At 50.5% G+C, this 23,664-nt stretch overlaps 2 protein-coding genes across 2 annotated transcripts in view; both read left to right on the top strand.

Annotated features, from left to right (window-relative positions):
- The window catches only part of Bpifb1 (BPI fold containing family B member 1), a 31,227-nt gene extending 29,702 nt beyond the window's left edge, over positions 1 to 1,525 (top strand). The window contains exon 16 of the mRNA XM_021156342.2: positions 1,435 to 1,525. Coding sequence (XP_021012001.1) covers positions 1,435 to 1,467 — 33 coding nt within the window. The 3' untranslated portion in view covers positions 1,468 to 1,525. The remainder of the gene's footprint in view (positions 1 to 1,434) is intronic.
- Positions 1,526 to 5,078: 3,553 nt separating this feature from the next.
- Positions 5,079 to 22,002, top strand: LOC110290404 (uncharacterized). The gene is made up of 15 exons (XM_021156928.2): positions 5,079 to 5,187; positions 6,246 to 6,462; positions 8,401 to 8,505; positions 9,382 to 9,513; positions 10,167 to 10,251; positions 10,344 to 10,407; positions 10,810 to 10,895; positions 11,520 to 11,702; positions 14,151 to 14,204; positions 14,507 to 14,656; positions 15,798 to 15,865; positions 16,025 to 16,070; positions 17,588 to 17,651; positions 20,041 to 20,120; positions 21,973 to 22,002. The coding sequence occupies exons 1-15, from the start codon at positions 5,079 to 5,081 to the stop codon at positions 22,000 to 22,002; spliced, it is 1,473 nt and encodes a 490-aa protein (XP_021012587.1).
- Positions 22,003 to 23,664: the final 1,662 nt, after the last annotated feature.

Genomic DNA, 23,664 nt, shown 5'->3' with positions numbered 1-23,664 from the left:
TGGCAAGCCCAAAGACTCTGAAGCTGAGGTGGGTACTGTTCCAGGAAAGCTCATCGGGAATTTTAGGGTATGAGGTAGCATCCAAGGACTGCAGATCTCAAGCTACACACACACACACACACACACACACACACACACACACACACACACCGGTGGTAACCTCAGCTTGAGCAGACCAGAGTTTCTGCTCAGTTCTCCATGCAGATGTCCCCAGTGTGATAGGCCTGGCACATACTAAAGGCTTAATAAACAAATGGTTGCTGAGCAGGTGACAACCCTGGCCTCCGCTAGGAAAGGGGCTGTAGCTGTGTCGGGCATCTCACACCAGTGTCAGTCTTAACAGCGCTGTCCACACCGGCTCTGCTGTCAGCCCTCACACCTGGCTCCGGAGGTGGATCCTGGTATGATCTCCTTTTACAGATGGGGAAACTGAGACTTGACGGCAGCAAGATAGTTTTCCAAAGCCACACGTGTACCCACTGTAGGCACAGTCAGATTTTACGTTTGACACCTGCCCCGGTAACCTCCTCTTACTTTAGCCACAGCTTCTTCTCGAGCCAGTCAGTACAGTGCCCATCTTGGTCAGCTGGCTAGTGGGCATTTATTAAGCACCTACTATGTACAGACACTGTCCACAACAATGAACAAAGCAGAAAAAAACCTCTGGCTCCTCAGAACTTCAATCCAGTATGTGAGGGGAGCCGGGAGAACAGTCACAAGGGTCATGTGATCACTACTCAACTCTACATTGCTCAGAGCTGTGACGAGATCAGAATACAATCTTTTTTTAATTGTTTTATTTACATTCGAAATGTTGCCCCTCTCCCCAGTTCCCCCTCCAAGAGTTCTTCACCCCATCCCCCCTCCCCTTTGCCTCTGAGAGGGTGCTCCCCCCATCAGATCCACACACACTCACCTCACTCCCCCCACCCCATCCTGACCCCACTTCCCTGGGGCATCAAATCTCTACAAGATTAGGCACATCCTCTCCCACTGAGGCCAGAACAAGGCAGTCCTCTGCTACATATGGGCCAGGGAGTAGATCAGAGCAAGTTTTATCATTACATTTAGTTTTGGTTTGATTTCTTTTTAAAGTGACAGTTGTTTAAAACTCAGGTGTCCAGGTCTCTCTGGAGACAGCCAGGAATCTACTTTTATAACATTTCTTTGCATTCTATTGTGGGTTTGGGGACAACTGTCCTACACAATCCAGCCACCGCATACGAATACTTTGCCTGGCCACAGATTGCTGGAAGATACTACTGTTCACATACAAACCCTTCATTTGACCCTGTTATGTGCTCTGCACAAGTGTGTGCCCCAACACGAGGCCTTCCTTCATGGAGGACAAAGGTAGGGCAACCCCCAAAAAGCAGGAAGTGAAAACCAAAGCAAAGGTGAAAACTAACCAGCTTGACTCCCCTTCCATTCCAGGGTGCCCTCAAGCTCACTCCAGCCTCCTCCTAGAACCCTGGCTCCCCGCCCCTCCTGATGAAGACCTGGACAGTAGCAGCCAGCCCCGGCCAGGTCCCAGCCAGGAGTGTGGAAGCCTGCTGTGTAGACTACTCCCCCCCCCCGCAGTTAATAAACACTTGCCCATGGCTTCTGTTGTCAGGGTGGCTCTGTCCAGCACAGGAGTCACTCCACCTCTGGCAGGCCTGGGATGTGGACAGAGATGTGAGGGTGGGGTCCTGACACCTCTGAGCCAAACTGAACAGGTCTTTGTCATATGGAAATGGCATGACCACAGAACAGTAGCTGTGGTTGGGATCGCCTCCCTTCTGGATGGCTTTTGGATGGGGAGACACACACTTCATATGGTGGGTCCTATGTTCTCTGAGCCCTATGGCTCTGGAGACAGACAAACAGGATGTGGCTTCTCCTAGGTGGGCTTCTGTGCCCTACTCTGTGGAGTGGGGAGAATCATGGTTCTCATCTTGCAGAGCTGAGTGGTAGATGGAACGAGGCACTCAGCCAGTGGCTTCATGGCACCTCAGGGAACACCTTATCACCAAGACCTTTCCTACACAGACACGCATGACAGCCACTATCTCCGAGGTTTCCCTGAAGCCCCACGGTTCTGGGACAAGACAATAGGCATCTGTTTGTTTAGCCTGGGTTGTTCCCCACACCCAGTCACAGCCTTCAGTCACACAAGAGCCCTTACAGGAAGACAGGAGTAGTGGCTGGGAAGGGACAGTATTCAGTGCCAAAGCACGTTTCTGCCAAACTTCTGGTGTGTAGTGCCACCTGGTCACCGTAAAGCGATTTGTTCCACCCCCATTTGCTCACCAGTTTTGAATGTCAAAGATGAAGACATAGCTATGGCCAAGGCTCCTCAAGTCCCTCATCCCCTGGTGGCAGATGATGATGCCCAGGATCCTTACTCCCTGGGCAAGGGACAGCTCTGAGGTCCAATCTCACCTCTGGCTCCCAGGCCTCCCACAGCAGCTGGTCACAGCCTACTCTCCACTGTTGTGTGGGTCATCTCCAAGATCTACTCCACTCACATATGGGTATCAGCCTACTTGCGGGTACCAAGAACATTTGTTTCATGTCAGTTACACCGGAGGGATCTCAGAGCTGACCAACCACCTACCTTCCCCACAGCCTATGCAGCACTCTGCCCTCACCCAGCAGCATGTCGGTGCCTCCTCTTCCAGACTCCTTCCTCATCCACCCTCTTCTGTGCCCTACTTTCCAAGGGAAAGAAGACTAACTGTCTCTGTGCTGACCTGCCATCTGGCAGGACCCTGAAACTGCCATCCCTGACCCGGAGACAGGAGACCCTAGAGGCAGGAGTTCTCAAATCCCACAGGTAGGGCTCTGAGCCTCTGCATCCTTCTTCAACAGAGAGAGTAAAAACAGAAACAGTAAAGAGAAAATCCCAGGTTATATCTTTTAAATTGTCCCTAATTGACACTCATCTATGACCCTAGCTCCTCAGAAGGCTGAGACAGGAGGATTACTAGTTGGAGACCAGCCTAAGTTACATCACAAGGCCATGTTTCAATACAACCCAAGTCTTGAGCCTGGAGAGATAGATCAGTGGTGAGGAGCGCTGGCTGCTCTTCCAGAGGAGCTGGGGTCAGTTCCCAGCACCCACATCATGACTCACAGCCATCTGTATCTCCAGTGTCAGGGGATCCGGTGCCTCCTTCTGACCTCTGTGTGCACCAAACATATATATGGTAATAGTGAGACAAATACAAGCAAAACACCCACACATTAAATTAAAAAAAAAAAAAAATAACTCACTCTTTGAGATGTAGAGGTGGATCAGAGATTAAGAGCATTTACTGCTCCTACAGAGGGCCTAGAACCTACATCAATCAGCTCACAACCGCCTGTAACTACAGTTCCAGGGACTCTGGTGCCCTCTGACTGTCAAAGCACATGCCCGACATGGTTCACAGAATCTCACGTAGGCACACACACACACACACACACACACACACATACATACATACATACACATAAATTTTAAAAAAAAAATCTTAAAATATAGAGCCCAGTCTTCTCTAACATATTCCATCAAATCCTGTGAACTTTCGCTGACAGTTTGTCCTTCTGGCTGAAGGAAGCGCTTCAGAACAAGCCATGGTCAGCCTCACGCTTCCTGTGCACTTCCTGTGCGCTTCCTGTGTCTCTGCTGTCTCCTGGAACTCTGTCTTCCACCAGTTCTCAAGCCTGAGCATCCAGGTGAAAACTGGAACTCCTGAGGGAAGGAAGGGGAGAGATGATGTAATAATATTATAATCTCAAAAGAAAAAAAAAGTTTAAAACAAAAAAGAAAAGGAAATTGGTGCTAATACCTGCCCTGCTTGCGCCCTGAGCTGAAAGGAAAAAATTCTGTTGAAAATCCCAAGACAACTGGGGACAGCTGTTGGTGGCTGCACCACCCGATAATGAAGGAGCCATGCTCACATAGTCAGGGGCATGCAGGAGCAAGGGGTGCTGGGTTCCAACAAGACAGGGACTCCATAAAGGTAAGTGGCAGACTGCTCAGTCACGGAACTGCTGTGGCAGAACCAGCCAATCTCTGGGTCCTTTCTGGGCCCCAGCATCAAACCCCAGTTTCCTCTGGCATCCTCTGGCATCCTCTGGCATCCTCTGGTATGCTACCCAGCCCTGATGGAGGTGCTTACTCCTTTGTGTCTCGGCTCCCTTATGTATAGAATGTGCATGATCATAACGGCTTACTAAATAAGCCTTCCTGTGCACCAGGCCTGTGCTTACTACTCCACAGTTGCTGCCCCGTTGACCTTCACCATCTCCCCCAAACCACTGGTAGGTTTATCATATTCCCAGTGAGGCTTAGAAGGAAATGAACACAGTTTGTTCTCCATTCCTCAGCTCTTACACAGTCGAAGTAATCGTTTAGGACCTGTCTGCAACTTTGGTGACCACATCTGAGTAGAAATGATTTAAGAGCCTAGGTGACATACACAGGAAGGACATGGGAACAGCAGGAACAAGGTGGACATTACCAGCTTCATCAGGCCCCTCACCAGCTCACACATGCACACACACTCACACACACACACACACACACCCTTACCACTTTGGGATTTTTGCCAGTCACATCTTAGCAGCCTCTGTACTCCACACAAGAGGTGGAGATATGCCAAAGGAAAAGGGCCCAAGCCCAGCCCACTTCCTCCTTGGGGTCCAATAGCCACATTCTGAGCTTGTTTTCCCCCCACCCCCACCCCTGCCTCAGTAACAGGCTCTATCTGTTTTGGCCAAAAGCCCCTGGCTGCAAAGTGCCAAGAGAAGTGAATCTCCCGCTGAAGAATTGAGCGTGCCAAGCACTTGCCTGGGGCCTTGGCTTCCCACCATGTGCCCACCCTTCACTTCAGAGCTTGGTGTGTAAGAGTAGTCCTTTAAGAAAGCTGGTGTCACAGGCCTGAGAGAGCTGGATCCATAAGGGAGTCAGGCCCCGCCCTGCGCAGGACTGTCAGAACATCAAAGGATGGGGGCGGGGCACAGAGTGGGGTCACGGGGCTGCGGGTCCCTGGAGCAGACATAAGCTCTCACTCCCACTCCCATGGCCGGCCGCAGGCTCTGAAGCAGGGATGCTGTTGCTGTGGGCACTGCTGTTATGCTGGGGGGTGCTGCCCCAAGCCCGAGGGACAACCCACACTCCTCTCTTCCTGCGGATCTACAAGAGCCAGCTGGAAACAGGTGAATCTCAAGGAATGAGCTTGAAGAAGCATGACTTTGGAGAAGGCAGAGCAGTGGACAAGAGCTCTGGGCTTCTTCCCCTCTGATGTCCATTTACCAGCTGCCCACAGCTGCCCTTGCCCCTCCTCTGCTCTCACACTTGCTGTGCCTCCCTCTTGCCATGAGCAGTCCTCACCCTGTCATTCAAACCCTCCAGTGTCTCCCTTACCTCCTCTGCCCACCACATAGAGGTCACGCTGCCTCTTTGGCTGGTGTGGGCCCATCCCCCTTTCTCTCCTTCTCAATGTAGAATGCTCTGACTAGGCTTGGCAGACAAAGTCCTTACTACCTCTCCTGCAGAAACATCCTCTGATCTCCCTGTAGCAGTCAGGTCTCTCCTGGCTCCCACTGCCCTCTGGTAAAACCTCAATGGCCTTATCCAGACACACACCTGCTAACCTATCTGCCTGCCTGCTGTTCTCCCTGCTGCCTGTCTGCAGGGTGCTTCTTGTCTCAGCTTGGGGATCTGTGACCTTGGAGGCATTTGCATGGGCTGCTGCTCTCCCTAGACTTGGGTCTAGCTGAGTTCTTTCACCTCCTTGGGGTGTCTGCCCTAAGCCTCCTCCTTACAGCAGACCCTCATGTCTGAAGCAGGCCCTCCACGCCCCAGTCACACTTAGAGCTTAAGTGCTTCTCTGTAACATTTCTAAAACTTACTTTACTGACTGGTCTGAGTTCTAATTTGTCTTTCTCCCTGACTGCCATGTCAACTCCAGAGCAGCAGCAGGAGCCACACTGTTCCTTAAGCCCAGCAGACTGACCTATGGGCTGAGCTAGGTGGCAAGGCAAGGCTGAGCCAGGACAATGACTTAAGCACAGGAGTTTGAAACCAGCCTGGGCGATACATTGCGATCTGAGCTCTGGTCTCCTCATAAGAACTTGTTGCTGAATGGCTGTCTTATCTTCTAGCTCGGTTCGGGTGCCAGTGGGTATTTGCTGAATGGCTGAATGGACCCTGAGGAGTTTTTTGGTTTTTTTTTTTTTTTTTTTTTTTTTTTTTGTTGTTTTTTTGTCCCCAGACATCTCAAATTTATTATCAGAGAACCAGGTCCTGGAGGGTGTGATCAGGATGGCTGTGACTGGATCCCCAAGTGAGGGTGTGTCTGTCATGGACCCCCTGCCCTTCGTTAGAGAGGAGCTTGTTGGGAAGAAGAGTGGGCTGGATCTGTCGTTGGTGGGGGACCTGCTCTCTGGGAAGACTATGCCTGAGCTGAAGAAACTGCTGACGACAGCCGGGTGAGTGGCCGTGAGGTAGCCTGGGCCTCTCTTCTCCCTCAGGTCATTCCCTGTCAAGCAGAAGAGAGGTGGGCAGGCAACCTGGGGTCCACAGCATCTCCTCAGCCTTGAATGCACGAAGCAGGTCCTCCTACTGTGTGGCTACCTTTCCAGACCTCTCCAAACCCCTCTAGGGAGGAAGCAGGGGCTTCCCCTCTGTGGTTCCTCAGTCCTGTGCTTTACAAATTTGAATAATGTTTCCAAAATAGTTTCTGTTAACTGCCTGCCTTTATGACATGAATGATGTGAATATATCTCAAGATCCAAGTTTCCCAATTGTGTGGTCTTGTCAGCACAGCCACACTAAAGTGTCCAGAGCCAGTGGTCTCCCTGTAGAATGGAAGCCAAGACAGGGGTCGTCAGCTGCTTCCTGGAAGCAGGGCTCAGCCTTTGCACCTAGCATTCACTAACAATCTCTGATGCTGGTCCCAGATGCCTACTGACACCTCATGGGGCATCCTTGGGTCCAAAGTCCCTTTCTCTAAGAACACAGCCATGTTGGCTTATAGTCTAGCCTGCTCTAGTATGACTTCTAATCATGGCCCTTACTAATCATGCTGGCAGCCAGTGTCTTTCTAAATAAGGTCACGTCCTGCAGTACTAGAGGCCAGGACTTCACCTTGAACTTGGACGCAGGAACATCTGGTCACACCTGTCCTGACCTCCCACCCAACAAATGTTAGTGTCGGGTCTAAAGTCCCTTAGCTGGTCCCCAGATGCCTGCCATGCTATCAGCTCAGCCCTGAAAGCCCTGAGTTGAAGCCTCCTAGTAGAGCAAGAAGCCACCTAGATGAACGGTACTAATTTTGGTTGGAGGCAGGTTTCCCTTAAGGTGACCTGCACAGCCACAGGCTCAGCCGTGAATGCATGAGTCCCTCCCCAACATGACCCATAAGACCTAAGACTCCAAGCTCCAAATTGGATTTTCTGGTGGGAGTAAAATGGAGAAGTCAGGGAACTATAGTGTGGGGACACTGCCCAGGGAGGCTTGGGAGGTAGCACAGGCAAATGCCACCCCAGCTATGCCACATGTTGGTACTGTCCACGATTCCCCTACCCCAGCTGGGTAATAATGCCATGGCTATAAGCCCACCCTATTCCAGGACATGGCTTGGGAGGAAGAAAGGACAACACCACATGAACTGATCCTAAAAATATCCTCCAGGCTGGGCAAGAGGATCAGAAATTCAGTGCTCAGCTACATAGGAAGTTTGAGACTAGCCCAGACATACGAGACCCTGTTTTGAAGCAAACAGGGAAAGAAACTCCTTCCAGAAGGCTCCACGCTGGTGGCCAGGTTCCCCTCTGTGACAGAACATGTTGCTGCCAGCCTTGGTGGCTCCAGAGGAATCTGTAGCTGACACTGGTGTCCACAGTGCAAACCTGACCCCTCCAAGCCAAGGGAGGAGAGGCACCTGAGGCCTTAGCAGGGAAGGGAGAACAATGCTTAAGGATGCTCAGCAGAGCCTATGGGGTCCTTCCTGGAAACTACAGGGGCTGATTCTTGCTTCTCCATGTTCCTGCCTGCTGGTTTTTCCTTTGAAAAGCTCAGACTCTTATCCATGAGACCTGGGAATCAACCCTAGGTCCCATGTACATTGCCAAAACTTCTCCCACTGAACTACAGCCTCAGCCCAGGGTCAGATACTTGGATTCAGCAGGTTTCATGTGTACAAACTTAAGCTACAGTCCCAGGCTTGTTAGAGGCTGACCCAGAGAAGGGTAAGGGCTGCCCAGATCCTCAAGGCTTAGAGACTGGAAGCAGAATTCTGTGGTCTTGGAAGGCCACTGTGTAAAGACATGCTGCCCAAAGCTCTCTCCACTCCTCCTGGCATCAGTGCCCATTCTAAGTACTCCAGATATACACAGCCAGACATATCACCCCCATGCCTCCCATAGGTTGGTCATAGAAGATGCCAAGGGACCAGAAGTCACCCTGCAAATTCTAAGTGACAGCCTGCTGCAGATCACACTGCGCTGCAAGCTGTACCTCTCATTCCTAGAGTAAGTACCCAGAGCACTTCCTCCCCACATGCTGCCAGCAGGCAAGACGAACAAAAGCCATGTGTCACCACGAGGATCACAAGTGCATTCTACATGGGCAGGTTTCAAATACTGACGTACAGGGAAGCTGAGGTATGGAATGAGGATGAAGCCTGCCCTGGGCCATTCAGTGATTCTACAGTGAGGGCTCCCTCACTTGCACTGATGGGACAGTCTGAAAAGGGTCTGGGGCTCCTGGACTGGGCAGTTGAAGCAAGAGTGTCCATTCCCTGAGCATGAGTCTAGAACCAGGTACAGTTCTAGTTCTCTACTGCAGTAGGTCAGGAGTCCATTTCCACAGCTCTGAACTGAGTGGCTGTACATGTGGCCACCTGCAGAGGCGGTGACACATTGGCTACTGAAGTAAGGAGGGTCACAATGCCCTTTGGGAATATGCCAGTTCCTGCTTTCTTGGGAATATGGTTTTGTTCTAATTTTAGCACTTAATGGAGGAGACTATGGCCACTCCATCTGGAATGCATTTGATCTCATCTGGTGTCAGAAGATAAGCAGACCCCTAGTAAGCGCTTGGATGAGAGGTGTTAAGCCTGGGGAAGCACTGTGACAGGGTCGAGGGGCCCTGAGCTTGGCTGGGATAGTGTGGCAATGGTAAGACTCATGACCCAGTTGGCAGAGCATATGTTCCATCTAAGGTCACACTCAGTGCAGGTGTCTGCTGCCCTTGTGAGGATCTTGGCTCAGTACCACCCAGTCTGCCAGCAGATTCTGTGTTTTAGAGAGCTCTCCTAGATTCTAATGCAAGCTGCAGCCAGCTCATGACTTCTGGTCTCAACCTTAGACTGGCTAGAAGCCTGCCCAGACATACTGTCCTTACAGGATCCTCTGGCTGGAAGCCATCAAGAACATACGAATTGGAGTACGGCTAGAACAGATAGGGAACAAGACCCAGGTGGCCTTCGAGGAGTGCCACACACCACCCGGAAGCCTGAACATCAAGATCCTGAAGCGGTGAGCATCTCTGAGTTCTTTCTGAGCCTCCCCTGAGCACAGCAGGTACTGGCTCCTCCTGCACTGGCCCAGACCTTTCTGCAGTGGTCCTTCTCTGGGCTAGGGCTGCCTCTCCTTCAAAGCCACACACTGTACATGTCACCTCTCCTGCCTCCACATTGAAGGTCATAGGTAAGACTCAACCTCTGCTTAGCTACTTCCTAGCAGTTGGTCCTAGCCAGCTACAGACTTCTGGGAGCCTCGGTTTTATGGCTTACAGTACTCAGCCCACATGGAACAGTCCTGGGGAGGAAATGTACTAACTGACTTACATAGCACAGAACCTGACACCCAAGAGGATCAATTATTCACGGATCCACTGCCAGTGAGGCCACTTCCTGATTGAAAATCCCAAAGATTTTTATAAATGATCAAATACAAATCAGGACATAATGCAGTGAATCAGAGAAAAAACCACATAGATGCAGGGGGAGGGGACAAGAAAAAGGAGGAGAGGATGTGGGAATATTGGGAAAGGAAAAGGCAGCTACCATGGCCTTCCTGCTGCCCTGCCTAGAGCTGTTTTCCCCAGCGGTGCTTGGCTTCCCCCACCCCCACCCCCACCCATGCCTTTAGCACACCCAGTGTATTCCTACCTGTCATCCCTCCCCTAGATCAGACACCCTGTTGCCAAACCAACTGCTGAAACTGGTGACCAACACCCTGGAGAAATCCCTGCCTTTCCTCCTCCAGAAGATAGTGAGTCACCAGGGGAGAGGGGTGTGGCCCCCAAGAGAGACCCTCTACCATGGCCCTATTCCAGCAGGAAACGCCCTCTTCTCTCCCTCTAGGTGTGCCCTGTGGCCACAAACCTGATCAACTTCCTGCTGGAAGACATACTACACATCATTCTTCGTATGTTGCTGCTGGTCAGATGTCCCTTGCCATGTGCCAGGCACTGTCTATAGGAATCGACCCAGGGACAGGATGGATAGCCCTGCCTCCAGGATACTTTCTAATTGGGAAAAAGATAGGACAACATAGTTTGTAACTGTCCTATGTCACTTTCCCTCCGAGCTTCAGTTTCCCTATCTGTTAAGCAGGATCAAAGGAAAGCCCATAGACATGACCTGTTAGAACAACACCAACAACCAGACACAAAGCCATCATTCAATAAGTGTTCCTTATTTCAGGAGGCCCATGCTCAGCCATCAAAACCCTTAAGGTTGAGCAGGGGAGAAGGGATTTCTCCCTGCCTCCTATGCATCCTCTTCCCACCTCTACCTCTGGCTGAGTTTTTTCATGTCTGTACCACAGCTCCTGTCATCTCTGGTCCCGATGATTTCCAGTACTACGTGACCACCACGGAGTTCACAGAGGGAGCCATCCTGATGAGAGTGGAGGTAAGTGACCCTAGGCTGCCATGGACTCTTGGGAACCTGCAGAGCTTGGCTTCCCCTCCCTGCCCATGCCCATGCTCGCAGGCAAAGAGAAAGGGAGACAGGGTCTCACAGGATGGGAAGGAGCAAAGCGGGAAGAGGAAGACAGGCAAGAGAGGATGGAGAAAAGGAAGTGGTCAGTGAAAAAGGAAAGAGAACAGGGAGCCCAGCAATCGAGTCAGGGCAGCAGGAGAGCAGCTGAGTCTGCTCCGAGAATGGCTGAGGACTGCCCATCTCCTGTCCACTGCTCCTTCATGTCTGTCTGAAATGGATGGTAGGCAGGACAAGAAGGTTCAGGGGGAACAGGGTTCTGAGAACAGAGTGGAGCTCCATGGAGGCAAGGGAGCTGGGCTCAGGCACTCCACTCCAGCTCTTCTCTCATGGAGGATTTGAATGAATGACATCACCTCTCTGGACCTCAGTTTCCCTGTGGTCAGATGGTGACCATATTGGCTCCCATCTGATAAGACACTGTTGGTTAGGTTCAAATGAAATTGTGCCTGCTGGAGTCAGCGTGGTGAACTGTGACCAGAAGACTACCAGGAAGCTATCCCCACTGAAAGTCTTTCTTTTATCATTTCTTTGAAGCTTGTGACTCCCTGTGGCCCACACCAGCGGGCACCAAAGTCAGAACACATGGTTCCCCCACCTCTCCCAGGATTATCCCAGAACAGCATGGCAGATCTTGCCTTTTGGCTAGAAATCTACAATGACATCCTGGCCTGTCTCTACACCAGCCAGGAGATCTCTGTGGAGCCCCGGGACTCCTCGGTGAGTGCTGGGAGATGGATCTGATCATAGAGTGGAACAAAATGCCCCTGCCTGGTTCTTACATGGTAAAGCCAAGGCCCCCACCACAGGTCACTTCCCTGCTGCAGACTTGAGCAGTTTAACCTTTCTAGCTCTTTTTGGTCTTTCAGAACCCAGAATGGAAGTCCCTTTATCTGAGAAGAGGAACACTCACACCCTTCTCTCTTCATAACACATGTCCATTCTTACACTGCAGATATTTATAATAGCCTGCAGTGTGCTGGCCCTGTGCACACAGGTCCCTACCATATAGAGATCAGAGTCCCATAGGGGAATGGAAAACTGAACAAGAAATGTTCTGGTAAATGAAAGGGTTGGAGGGTGGGGTTGTTCACAAGGGATACTGAGATGGATTTCTGGGGAGTATAGAGTTTATTAGAATAGTTATTAACACTAACGACAAACGATGGGCACAGGCACACACATACACACAACACACGTGCACACACACGTCGCAGAGAATAAACGCCTCCCAGGGCTGATGGGAACAATAAGCATACATCAAAGTCCGTAGCAGCTTCCCACCACTCCCAGGACATCTGAGCCCTGGTCCCTCTCCAGCTCTGCCTCCTGACTCCCTGAAATCTAAGCACACAGGCTGCACTGATTTCTAGCTCAGTGCTTTGCACACACCTCTCTCTCTTCCTGGAACATTCTCCTCTTCACTGGTAGTCTCAGTATGAATGCCATCTCCTCACACAGCCCCTGCAAGACTGCTGTATCCAGAGATCCAAGAAAATGCATTCTCTCTCTCTCTCTCTCTCTCTCTCTCTCTCTCTCTCTCTGTCTCTCTCTCTCTCTCCCTCTTACTTTTCCTAAATACTGATCTCATTCTAACATTATATATAATTACATATGTATATATAATTATATATGTGCATATATGTGTAATTATACATAAAATTACATATGCAAATTACATATGCAAATTACATATGCATATACATGTTGAGCATCCAAAATTCAGATCTGATATCCAAAATATTCCAAAATCTGAAAAACCACAGGACACCACAAGTGGAACATGCCATATCCAGAAACTTCACATCAGACAAAAAAAAAAAAAAAGTTGTTTAAAATAGTTAACACCAATGAGTGCCCAGACTAGGGAAGTGATCTGTTTAAGGTCATCCACAGGTAAGATTGACTACAGGCGAGGTCTCCTGTCTCCACTGTTCTTCATACACACGCATGTGTGACAGCTCTGAGATCATTAGAAATGAACCCTTCATCGGAAGAAATCCTTTTGCTGGTGGGCAGGAGCACATCTGCAGGATGTCCTCTATAGCTTCTCTTGCTACAGAGTTAGAAATCAAACTTAATTAATGGCCCCTCACCAAGCAACCAGTAAAGAATCAGAGTCCGTGCCGTGTGGACGAAGACACACTGCTTTATGAGAATGAAGGTTGCTCTATAGGTCTTGGCATTGAGTGTCACTCACAAGGTTCAGGGCTGTGTGGCCAGTGTGCTCCTTTCTGTTCGTGCTTGTGTGTGAGCAGAAAAAGTCTATCAGGCTATACTTCAAAATGTCAACAATAGTTACCTCTAAGAACGGATTCGGGGGGAAAGGGAAAGAGAAGCTGGGGAATTTTACTTCCGACATTTCTATAATCTTCTCTGTGATGACTTGTGATCCACTGCAGATCGGAGCTCAGCAATGTGCTCAGAACTCCCTGAAACTCGGTAGAGCATAGATGCTAGGTAGGAGTGTGATAAAGCTACGGCGGGAAACTGTTCACGGAGCATCTGTGGAGCACGGAACGGCCTCTCTAAGACTCTCCCTGTGTCACTGTGGTTAGAGGACATTTCATAGGAAGAGGCTTTAGGTGGACGCTCAGTGGCTAGAGAGCTGGCCTACTTTGCCTAGCATACATGAAGCCCTGGCTTCAATCCCAAGCATCGTGCATACCTGTAATCTCAGCACTTGCAGAGAGGATCAAGAGTCCAGCTACATCATGAGTCTGAGGCAAGGCCGATACACAAGACCCTGGCTCAAAAAAAAGTATAAAAAAATGTTAGGAGAAGCTGGGCGGTGGTGGTGCATGCCTTTAATCCCAGCACTTAGGAGGCAGAGGCAGGTGGATTTCTGAGTTCGAGGCCAGCCTGGTCTACAAAGTGAGTTCCAGGACAGCCGGGGCTATACAGAGAAACCCTGTCTCGAAAACCCAAAACAAAAAACCAAAAAAAAAAAAAAAAAATGTTAGGAGAAAATTGTAAAAATCATAGGAAGTTAGCCTTTCCAGATAAACGACTCCAAACAGCCACACATGTGACTCATCATGAGCTGAGGCTAACTCATGTGCAGGCAGTGCGTCCAGTGTGGGCAGCTGTCTCCCAGAGCCCTCAGTCTGCTCAGGACACACTTATAGGACTTCAGGGACTCTAATGGACTCGTCTTTGCCTTTCTAGGAAACTGACCTCTGGGAGCTGTTATCCCTGAGCAGCCCGCAGTCCCAGCCCAAGGTAGGTATGATGCCTGCTCCTCCCCCAGCGCCTTGTACTAGACAGGCTGGACCAGAAGATTCCATGGGCATGTTCTATTTTTCTGCCATGGACTCCAGAAGCCACTGTGGCCCTTTACAGCGTCAGGATGTGAAACAAGAGGAAGCAGTCAGGATACTACAACAGCGAGATGTTGTAGAACTAGATGAGAAAGCCAGCCCCTGCCTGTCACATGAGAGTCTTGTTCCCGCCCTTCCAAGCTACAGCGAAGGAAAGCCATGCTCTAACTCTCCTTCCAGTTTCTCTGCTTTAACCTCACTCAGGCTTATAATCTGACCCGAGGGAGCCCGGGCCTGATCATCAGCGCCCCAAACCCCCCCACCGTCCTCCTTGATGGCCGCAGCACCACGGTCACCCAGCAGGGCTTACTGATGCTGCATGGGACCAATGCCTCCTCTGATGCAGTTGCCTGGGTGAGTGACCCTACACGGATTTAGTTCCCAGTCTGCAGACTGAGGGCAGAGCATGGGACAGCTGTGACCAGTCCCACTGCCATCTGCCACCAGTGTACACACAGGCAGCTGTGCCCACTGCTAAGACGCTAACACTAGCTTCTGTTCTCCTACTCTCCCACTGGGGCTCCCCAAGGACCTCCTAGGCCTTGAAGAAGTTTTGGCTCCAGACCCTCTAGTAGGGTGTAGCTAGGGCTGCCAAAGGACTCCAAGTCTCTAAAGGACTCCTCAGTCTTTCTTTGCCTTGGGCAGAGCTTAGGCATGCCTAAGTCACGAAGCTGAAACAAAACTGGAGCCAAGATGCTCCTGGCAGCTCCAACCACTGGAGAGAATTCTGAAAGACATAGCAGCTGCCACCAACCGCCCACTGCCAAATCACAATGGTTTAATTCTGAATGAGAATTAATTCTGAATGAGAGTCATTGTGCCATAGATGCACTGGGTGGCATTCTAAGGATGAAACAGGGTCCTCAGATCTTTGATGGTGTCATTGTATAGCCAAGAATTAGCTATCCCTCACAGGGGCAAAAAGCCCTATATCTGTACATATGAGTCACAGAGGTATATCAACACTCACACAAAACCAAGGGGAACCAGCTGTGATAGTCCTCTACTTGAAAAGCTGAGGCAGAGGGATCACTTGAGTCCAAAAAGTCTGAGACCAACTTGGGAAACATAGCAAAAATACACTTAAAATTTAAAAACAAAACAAAACAAAACAAAAAGCCACAAAAGCAGTCCAGCTTTTTTTATTATTGCTCCACGGTATAGCCCATGCCTAGTGTGAGGCTCCTCCTAACCCAAGGTATACAGGCAATGAAGCCACTGGCTGATTCCAGGGCCAAGGCTGCCTTTCCATTAAGGCTGCCTTACCACTGAGGGTGCCTCAGGTTCAGGCCTAGCCTCCCCTGACCCCCTGGAGCAGCCAGCACCATCAGTGCCTCCTCTCCCAGTGAGGCCCATGTACAGTGTGAGGAAGGCAGAAACACGTGTTCAGAGTGAGGACCATGGGACAGGACAGAATCCGTGCAGTTAGGGCTGGGGCCAGAGGTAGGGTAGGACCGACTCCAACTCTGCCCTGCCGTCTTTCAATCCCTCACAGCAACTCCTCTGCAGAGGCAAGTTCTCCTTAAGGAGTCAGAAACAGCAACTCCAGTTCGCACCACAAGGGTAATAGGTTTGAGTTGGGAACATGAGACAACTCTCAGTGGGGGTGGGGAGAAAAGGAGTGGTGAGGGATGGCAGCCCCTACTGTGCCTGAGGTACAGCAGTGCCTCGATACCTACCCACCCCAGATCACTCACTGACCTACTCTCTTCCCCCTGGCAGCGCTGTGGTCACCTTGGGCCCCTACCCCACTATCATTAAGGAGCAGGTGAGTCCCTTCCATCAGCCTTGTGCCCTAAAGGTTCCATAGGTGCACACCATAAATGGTCTCAAGTCACTGACACAGGATTGAAAGTCGGAGTCACACTCTGTCCCTAATCCCATCTCACCTTGGAGCCCCCAACTCCTACTGGAGTAGGGTGAGGCCTCTGGGGCTCTGGCTTGCCTATTTCATGACTATAACAAGTATTGAGTGAGCACCTAGTATATGCCTAGCCTTGCCTTAGGTACACAGATGGGTCAACACAAAGGCCCCACCCTTTTGAAATTCAGGTGCTGGCAGGCTTACATAGGCCCATATAAAACCATATATCTATATGGCCTATAAACCTCAAAAAAGCAAATTATGCAGCATAGGGACCGGTGATAGCACCACAAAGAGAGAAACAAGTGGGGAGCAGCAATGTTAGGAGGGAGTCTGGGGCCTGGGGAGAGGACTCATCAGTCAGGAGCTGCCTGTTCTTCCAAAAGACCAGGTTCAGTTCCCAGCACCCACATGGAAGCTCACAACTGTCTGTAACTCCAGTTCCAGGGGATCCAGCACCCTCAGACAGACATTGATGCAAGCAAAACACCAATGCACATAAAATAAAAATAAATATATCATTTTTTTTAAAAAGGAATCTGAGGAATGCATTGAGATAAGCTTTTTTGGTAGGAGGACTTTGAGACAGGGTTTCTCCATGTAGCCCTGGCTGTCCTGGAACTCACTCTGTAGACCTCGAACTCAGAGATCCACCTGCTTCTCTGGACTGAGTGCTAGGATTAAAAGTGTATGCCACCACTGCCCAGTGGAGGTGAGCTTTTAAGCAAAGACTCAAACAGAAGTGGGGAGAAGAGAACTAAAGACCCAGGACTGAGTGTGCCCCAAGGGCTCAGGGAAGAGCAGGGTTGTGAAGCAGGGAACAAGACATCAAGAGAAGGCAGGGCAGGCCATACTGGGGCCAGAGTGGGATGGCTTTTCCTCAGAATGAGATGGGGGCTTTGTTGAGAATGTGAGCAGAGGAGAAGCCAGCCCCAGAGGCGGTCATGGGCCTGCGGCAAGGTATAGTCAGTCAGCACAGGTGGATGAGGTACCCAGGCGGTGCCTGCAGCTGCACACACGAGAGTCGGGAACTGGTGTTTTAAAGGTGGGCCTAGCTAATGGGATTCCCTGATGCGTCAGAGAAGAGGAAGGAGGTGGATATTCATCTAAGATAGGGTAACCTTATTAAGGGCTTGTCTTGTTCTCTGGGCTGAACGCAGAGGTGCAGGGAGCTGAGCAACACGGCCGAACCTATGGGCTGGCCTTCAGTTCCTGAGCTCAAACCACTGCTGATGCAACCTGCAAGTTCAAAGCCAGCCTAGACTACAAAGGGAGGCATTGGGTATTTTTTAAGGTGGCATCTACGGGACATCTCCAGACTCTGAGTGGTGTCTGTACAATAGGTTCTCCCCATCTGGGGTTGGCACATCCCCATCCATGTGCCAAGCTAGAGGGACTGAGCTGCCTGTTTCCCATCGCAGGAAGAGCGCCTGAAGACCTTGCTCTTGGCTGTCCTGAAGAGGTGGTTCCTGCCTCACCACAATGGTGAGTCTCACTGTACCTCTCTGTCCAAACACACATCACAGTACATTGCTGGGGGCAGCACCAGGCCTGTTCACAGGGGCTGCAAAGAGTTGCCTGGGTTGAGATTGACTTCCCTGCAAAGCAATAAGCAACCCAAACCTGAGCTTTCAGACACAGTTGCAGAGACTGCTAATGCTGATACAAGCTCAGAGCAGGAACCAGAAGAGTGACTGCAGGGGGGATGTAAAGTCACAGTACAGGGGCTGTCAGGGGGCAGGGGTTACTCAGCTCAGCTCAGCAACTATGGGGCTGAGTCAACCATCCCAAGTGGAATGCTAGATGGGCTGAAGCCAATAGACCAGCTAAAGTGCGCTCACACTGTAAATGTGACCAACAGGGTGGGTATCTGTACCTGAAAGAGAGGCTGGAAGCTGAATGATACATCACCCTTGCCTCTACCTATCAGGAATCCAAAATTTTCCAAAGCTCCATGTCTCTCCCTGGGCTCCTCAGATACTGAGACAAGGCAATGTAGACAGCTGAGGAGGTGAGCTAGGAAGATGGAGGGGCAATCCATAGCACTGGGCTTCCTGGCCTGGCCATTCTTTGGGCACAACATGTCCCCATCCCCATCTCCATGGTTACTTGGTCAGTACCTGTACCCTACTGCATGGTGAGCTTCCAGAGACACAGGTCCTCATGGTTCTCCTTGTGTTCCTAGCATCCTGTCCAGACTCACACCAAGTGATGTAAGATATATAGGCTCTCTCTCTCATTCTCTCTCTCTCTCTCTCTCTCTCTCTCTCTCTCTCTCTCCCTCCCTCCCTACCTCCCTCCCTCCCTCCCTCCTTCTCTCTCTCTCCTTCTCTGTGTGTGTGTGTGTGTGTGTGTGTGAGAGAGAGAGAGAGAGAGAGAGAGAGAGAGAGAGAGAGAGAGAGAGAGAAACTAACTTTCGAGGGATTCCCTGGCTCAGCCTTTTCATCTTTCAGATGGGCCCACTCTACAGACCCAGAGAGGTTAGGTGACTTGCCCAACATGACCCAGTAAATCTCTGGCCCAGCTGAGTCCAGGACTCTGACTTCTCACTTTGTGAATTGAGGATCTTTGCTCTGAGAACAATCACCTTGAGAAGTTGGCAGAGGCTCAAATGGCAGACAGGCTTCCAGCCTGAGGTCTACGGTGGCCAGGGAAAGTCCTGGGCACGAAATGAGCAAATCTGTTCAAAAGGGGACTAACTGGGCACAGAGGGGGACTGACTGGGCACAGGGCAGGTGGTGGCAGAGCATATCTGCAGGGCAGCCAGAGAGGTCAAACAACAGGATGTCACTTGCCAGGGGCTGGGGAGATAGGACCTACTCTTTCTGTGCCCAGCATAGGCTTTCACCCAATGCTTGGTGACACACCACAGGGGTCAAGAGACAACCCAGAAAGTAGACCAGGCAGAGAAGTCGGGATGGTCATGCAAGGTCTAAATACCAGGCCAGGAGCCTGCTCAGTGCCATGGGGTACTGCTCATACTACAACCCCACCCAGAGGAGAAAGGGGCAGGGTGAGAGCCTGTGAAAAAACTGTATGAAACAGCAATGAGGAGAGGTAAGAAACAGCAATGAGGAGACCTGGGCAAGCTCCATGGAAGGGACTAGAATAAAGGGCAAGCCTCAGGCTGAGGAACCAGCGAGGTCTGGGGACAAGTGGAAGAGCAAAGACTTGGTCTCTTCCTCCTCCATCTGCCCCCACCACCTGACTTCCTGGTGACCATTAAGCCAAGAGAGGATGCCAGATCACTCCAAGGCCAGTGTAGCTGGGGGGTATGGAGTAGAGCAAGGCTGCTCGCCACAGGAGGGAGGCCATGCCAGGCCCTCAGGCTTTCACAACTCAGTCTTTACAAATCCTCCAACCAAATGATTAATTCACAGGAGCACTAATTGCAAAGTGAGCAGCTCTGTAAATTAACTGGTTTGAGGCTTAGTTTTTAGATATTTGCCAAACAAGCACACCTGTGGATATTTGCCGCCTTTGATACAGTCGAGGGATGTTGTCTGATAGAGCCTAATCTCTAGTGTTGTCAGGTTTCCCTGGTAGGATTGTTTAGGCTCAGTGTGGGAATCAGGTAGAATGCATTTCCTGAGTAGATTCTCAGGAAGCCTTCAATCTTCAACCAACGATTGATTCTTCCTTAAAACACCACAGAGAATGAGAGCTTCCTAGCAATGCACTCGCAGGTCTGGGGTATATTTTAGAAGAATATTCCTTTAAAAGACAGGTGTGAGTGTAGGTGTGGAGAGGGGGTGACTGTGAGTCAGTTAGGGATGTGCAAGCTGTGGCTCGCAGGGCAACTACGCACAACCTCCCATGCACGTCTGCCAGACAGCCTGCCCACCAGGCCCTGAGTTCTGCCTTCTTCTTGCAGAGTGGCTCAGCGAGCATAGCCTCCCACTGCCCAACATCAAGGGCGTCTCCTTCAGCCTTGCCCAAATGGACTTCTCTGAGGTAGGTGCAGGGGAGGAGTCTCCCTAAGATGCTCATCGAGTGGGCAGGAAGTTAGAAGCTAAGGCCGCTTCCAAAGCCCTCGGACTCTCACATTACCTCCACCTCACAACACCTCTGTTCTCTCAGCTAGGACCACCCACCTCCCTTGAACTTAGGCATCCTGGATGTTCCCAGGGTATCCACAAATAGTGCCATTGTACCCAGTGTCTGCTCTCTACAAACATCTGGGGGTAGGAAGCAGGGATTGGGTAGGAGGCCAGAAGCAGCCAATCTGAAGGAAAGAAAGCATAGAGCCCCTGAGGTGCTGCCTGGGGATCTGCTCACAGGCCTATCCTGCTTCCTACCCTGCTTCATTTCCTCCCAAGTGGAGGAGAGTCCATTTAATGAAAGTTCCAGGTCAGGGGGCTCAGTGTTGCTGCTCTTCTAGAGGACCCAAGCTCCATTCCCAGCACCCAAATTCAGTGGCTCACAACCACCTATACGCTTCAGAGGATCTGATGCCCTCTTCTGGCTTCTACTGGTCCCAGCACACACATGGCATACAAACATACACATAGAAACACATACATGGCATACACTCACCTAGGCATACAAATATACACAGAGATACAAATAAAATAAAAATAGAAATTTTTTTAGGAAGATGAAAAATATTTGAAGTTGTCATAGAACAAGTTGAAAGGCAGACAGAAACATAATCTCAATGTAACAGAATATTCTCTCCATAATAAAATGCCTCCTAGAGGCTGAACATGACCATAATAAACTCCAGACTGGGGCAGGAGGGACAGGAAAGTCAGACAGGTAGAGAGACAGAAACAGGGTTCTTGGAAAGTGGAGAAGGGCATTGGTAGGAAGGGTAGGCCTCGGACAAACTCCTCATATTCTCATCTCTCCACCTGAAAAGATTTCCAAGGTGGTGGCACATCCCAGCACTCAGGAGGTGGAGGCAGGAGTATTATGAGTTCCAGGGCAATCTGGGCTCCATAACAGGACCCTGCATCAAAAGGAAAGGCAGGGCAGAAGTGGGGAGGAAGCAACAGGACAAAGGAATGTACTTGAGCTTAGGGACCCCAAGCTTAGGCCCTGTGCTCCTGTCCCCATTCCTGACTACTGACTTCCTGACTTCCTTCAAGCCCCTGATGTGGGGAGGGCAGCAGGCACTCCTTCCTGGGGCCACTCTGTGTCCCCCGCCCCTCCCCAGCCTGCTACTCCTCCCTGACATCAGCCTAGAGACCTTAGAGAGACCCTTACTTGAGTGGGTCTGGAGGAACCCATCCAGGTAATTCAGGGTTTGTGACTGCCCTAAAAATGATGCCACCAGTCCTGGGACCATCAGGTCAGGTGCTGACTGGGGTGCATGGGGTCTATTGATGGATCTGAATGACAGAGCCAGGATACAACCAGAGCCCTCCAGTCACTGAAGCACTGCCTCGTAACCAGACCTGTGAAAAGCAAGGCTCACTTGCCGATTGGATTCTAGGCTGCCTTGTACCATTGTTCAGGTTGCAAGTTCCATGAGTGCAGAGTGCACCACGCAGAATGTAGTTTAAAGGGAGAATACCTGCTGGATCTGGACAGGGTACCACATACCCATCCTTACATGACTGCCCTGGCTGCTCAGTCATTTGCTCACTGGCCTTTTTTCACAGTCATCATGTTTCAAGAACAGTTCTAGTGTGCTGCTGTTCTCATAAGTGCTCCCAAGACTCCTCTTCCTCTCCACTCCATGCCCATATCCACTCTGTCCCTGACTCTTCTGTCTTAGAGTCACAGGTGTGGGCCCCTCTGGAGTGTCAGGAGCAGACTATGAGAAGTGAGGGCACATAGAGAGACTCTGCTATGTCTGTAGGATTACATCCTGCTGACCGTTCCGGAGTAGCTGCTCTGCTGGGGCCCTGTCCCTGCCCACAGCTGCACGTGGTCAAGAGCCCAAAGCCCACGATCAGCGGCAGTTCCAGTGGAGTCCGCAGCTAGAATAAAGATGTTTCCTCTGAGTCTGTGTCTGAGTTTGCTGTATTTCGTGAGAGCTGGGACAATGCCTTGAAGTGTTTACATGATGGGCACCCTTCCCAGCTACAGTTCTCCTGTGACCCTTCTGGAAAGTGCTCCGAGTTCTGTACTCAGTACCAGGAAAAGATCAGAAGGAAAGACTAGGAGTGGTGGTTCACACTCATCATTCCAGAACTTGGGAGCCTGGGGTAGCGCAATTGTCATGTGTCTGGTCCAGCCTAGGCTACAGAGTGTGTTCCATGTCAGCCTGGGCTAGAGTGAGCCAGCCATAAAGGGGGAGAGGTGAGAGAGGAGAGAAAGAGAAAAACAAAAAGGAGAAAGCTCTTTGATTCTCCAAAGGCCAGGCCCTGTGAGAATGGCATCTCAGAAGGACACAGGAAAGTATGCCCAGAAAAGTTTGTCTGTCAAGAAGGAAAGTAGACAGACATAAGCTGAAAGAATGGGGTGCCTGAAGGGGACCCTCAGAAGCCACAGGGCTAAGGGTGGTAGAGAACCCTCAAGGCAGACTACCCTAGGACAGCCACACCTCAGAGCTCCTGACCTTGTGCTGCGAACAACAGAGTAATGACCACTGTGGAGCAGGGTCCCAGAAACATCCTCCATCTACCCCTCTAGTCCATGTTACCTGGGCAGGGCACAGCAGAGCTGCTGTGAGAACTGTAGATGGTGGCATGGATACCTGAGAAAAATTGATTCAACACAGAGGGCTCTCTCTCCTGGCACCCAGCACAGCCTGCAGCAGGATGGCCACTATAGACTGAGAGAAAAATCCCCACCTCCCCTGACAAGCCAGGTCTGTGGAGTAAACTTAGCTTCCTTCATAGCCTAAATGACCTCTCAAGACTAATTAAAGTTGAGGGTGAAGCATCTTCCCCAGATAATTCCCAGGGGGAAAACCCACACCTGTGTTGAAGATTCTACAAAGCTGATTGACTGATTAGAATTTTGTAATTGTGGAAAGTTAAAATGTTGCAGATCCAGAACCAAAATTATAGTTTGCTTATTAGCTGTTAGATGAAAGTGGTGTATTCCTGAACAAATCACACCAAGCCAGCACAGTTCTTCTTGTGCGTGCCCGACTGACTAGCAAGAACAACGCTGCAACAGGATCCTTCTGCACACGTTTATTGGGAGAGCTTGATTGCAGGGGTGAAGAGACTCCAAGCCCAGAACTGGTGCTGCTTATATAGGCCTAGGAGAGGCGTGTCTCACACCCGGATTGGCTGTGCTTGGGTTATGCTTACCACCTCATTTGCATGCCTACATCTGATTGGTTAACTTCTCTCTCATCTGATTGGTTAACTTGTCTCTCATCTGATTGGTTAATTTTGGTTAATTCTCAAAACCTCATCTTGGCAAAAAAACTTTACTGCCTATGTATGCGTGGTGGCCAGCGGAAGCCAGCACCACCCTGCAACGGCACATGTGGCTTCCCACATCTCCCCCTTTTTGTTTTAATAAAATGAGGCTGGTCTAGGCCTGTGCAATAATGTCCATCCGCCGTGGCTCCTGTTTTAGGTCGTTCCTCTAA

This window comes from Mus caroli, unplaced genomic scaffold (assembly GCF_978045245.1).
Source record: "Mus caroli unplaced genomic scaffold, Mus_caroli_1 scaffold_2, whole genome shotgun sequence".
Lineage (NCBI taxonomy): Eukaryota > Metazoa > Chordata > Mammalia > Rodentia > Muridae > Mus > Mus caroli.
This window is presented reverse-complemented; position numbering and strand designations above follow the sequence as displayed.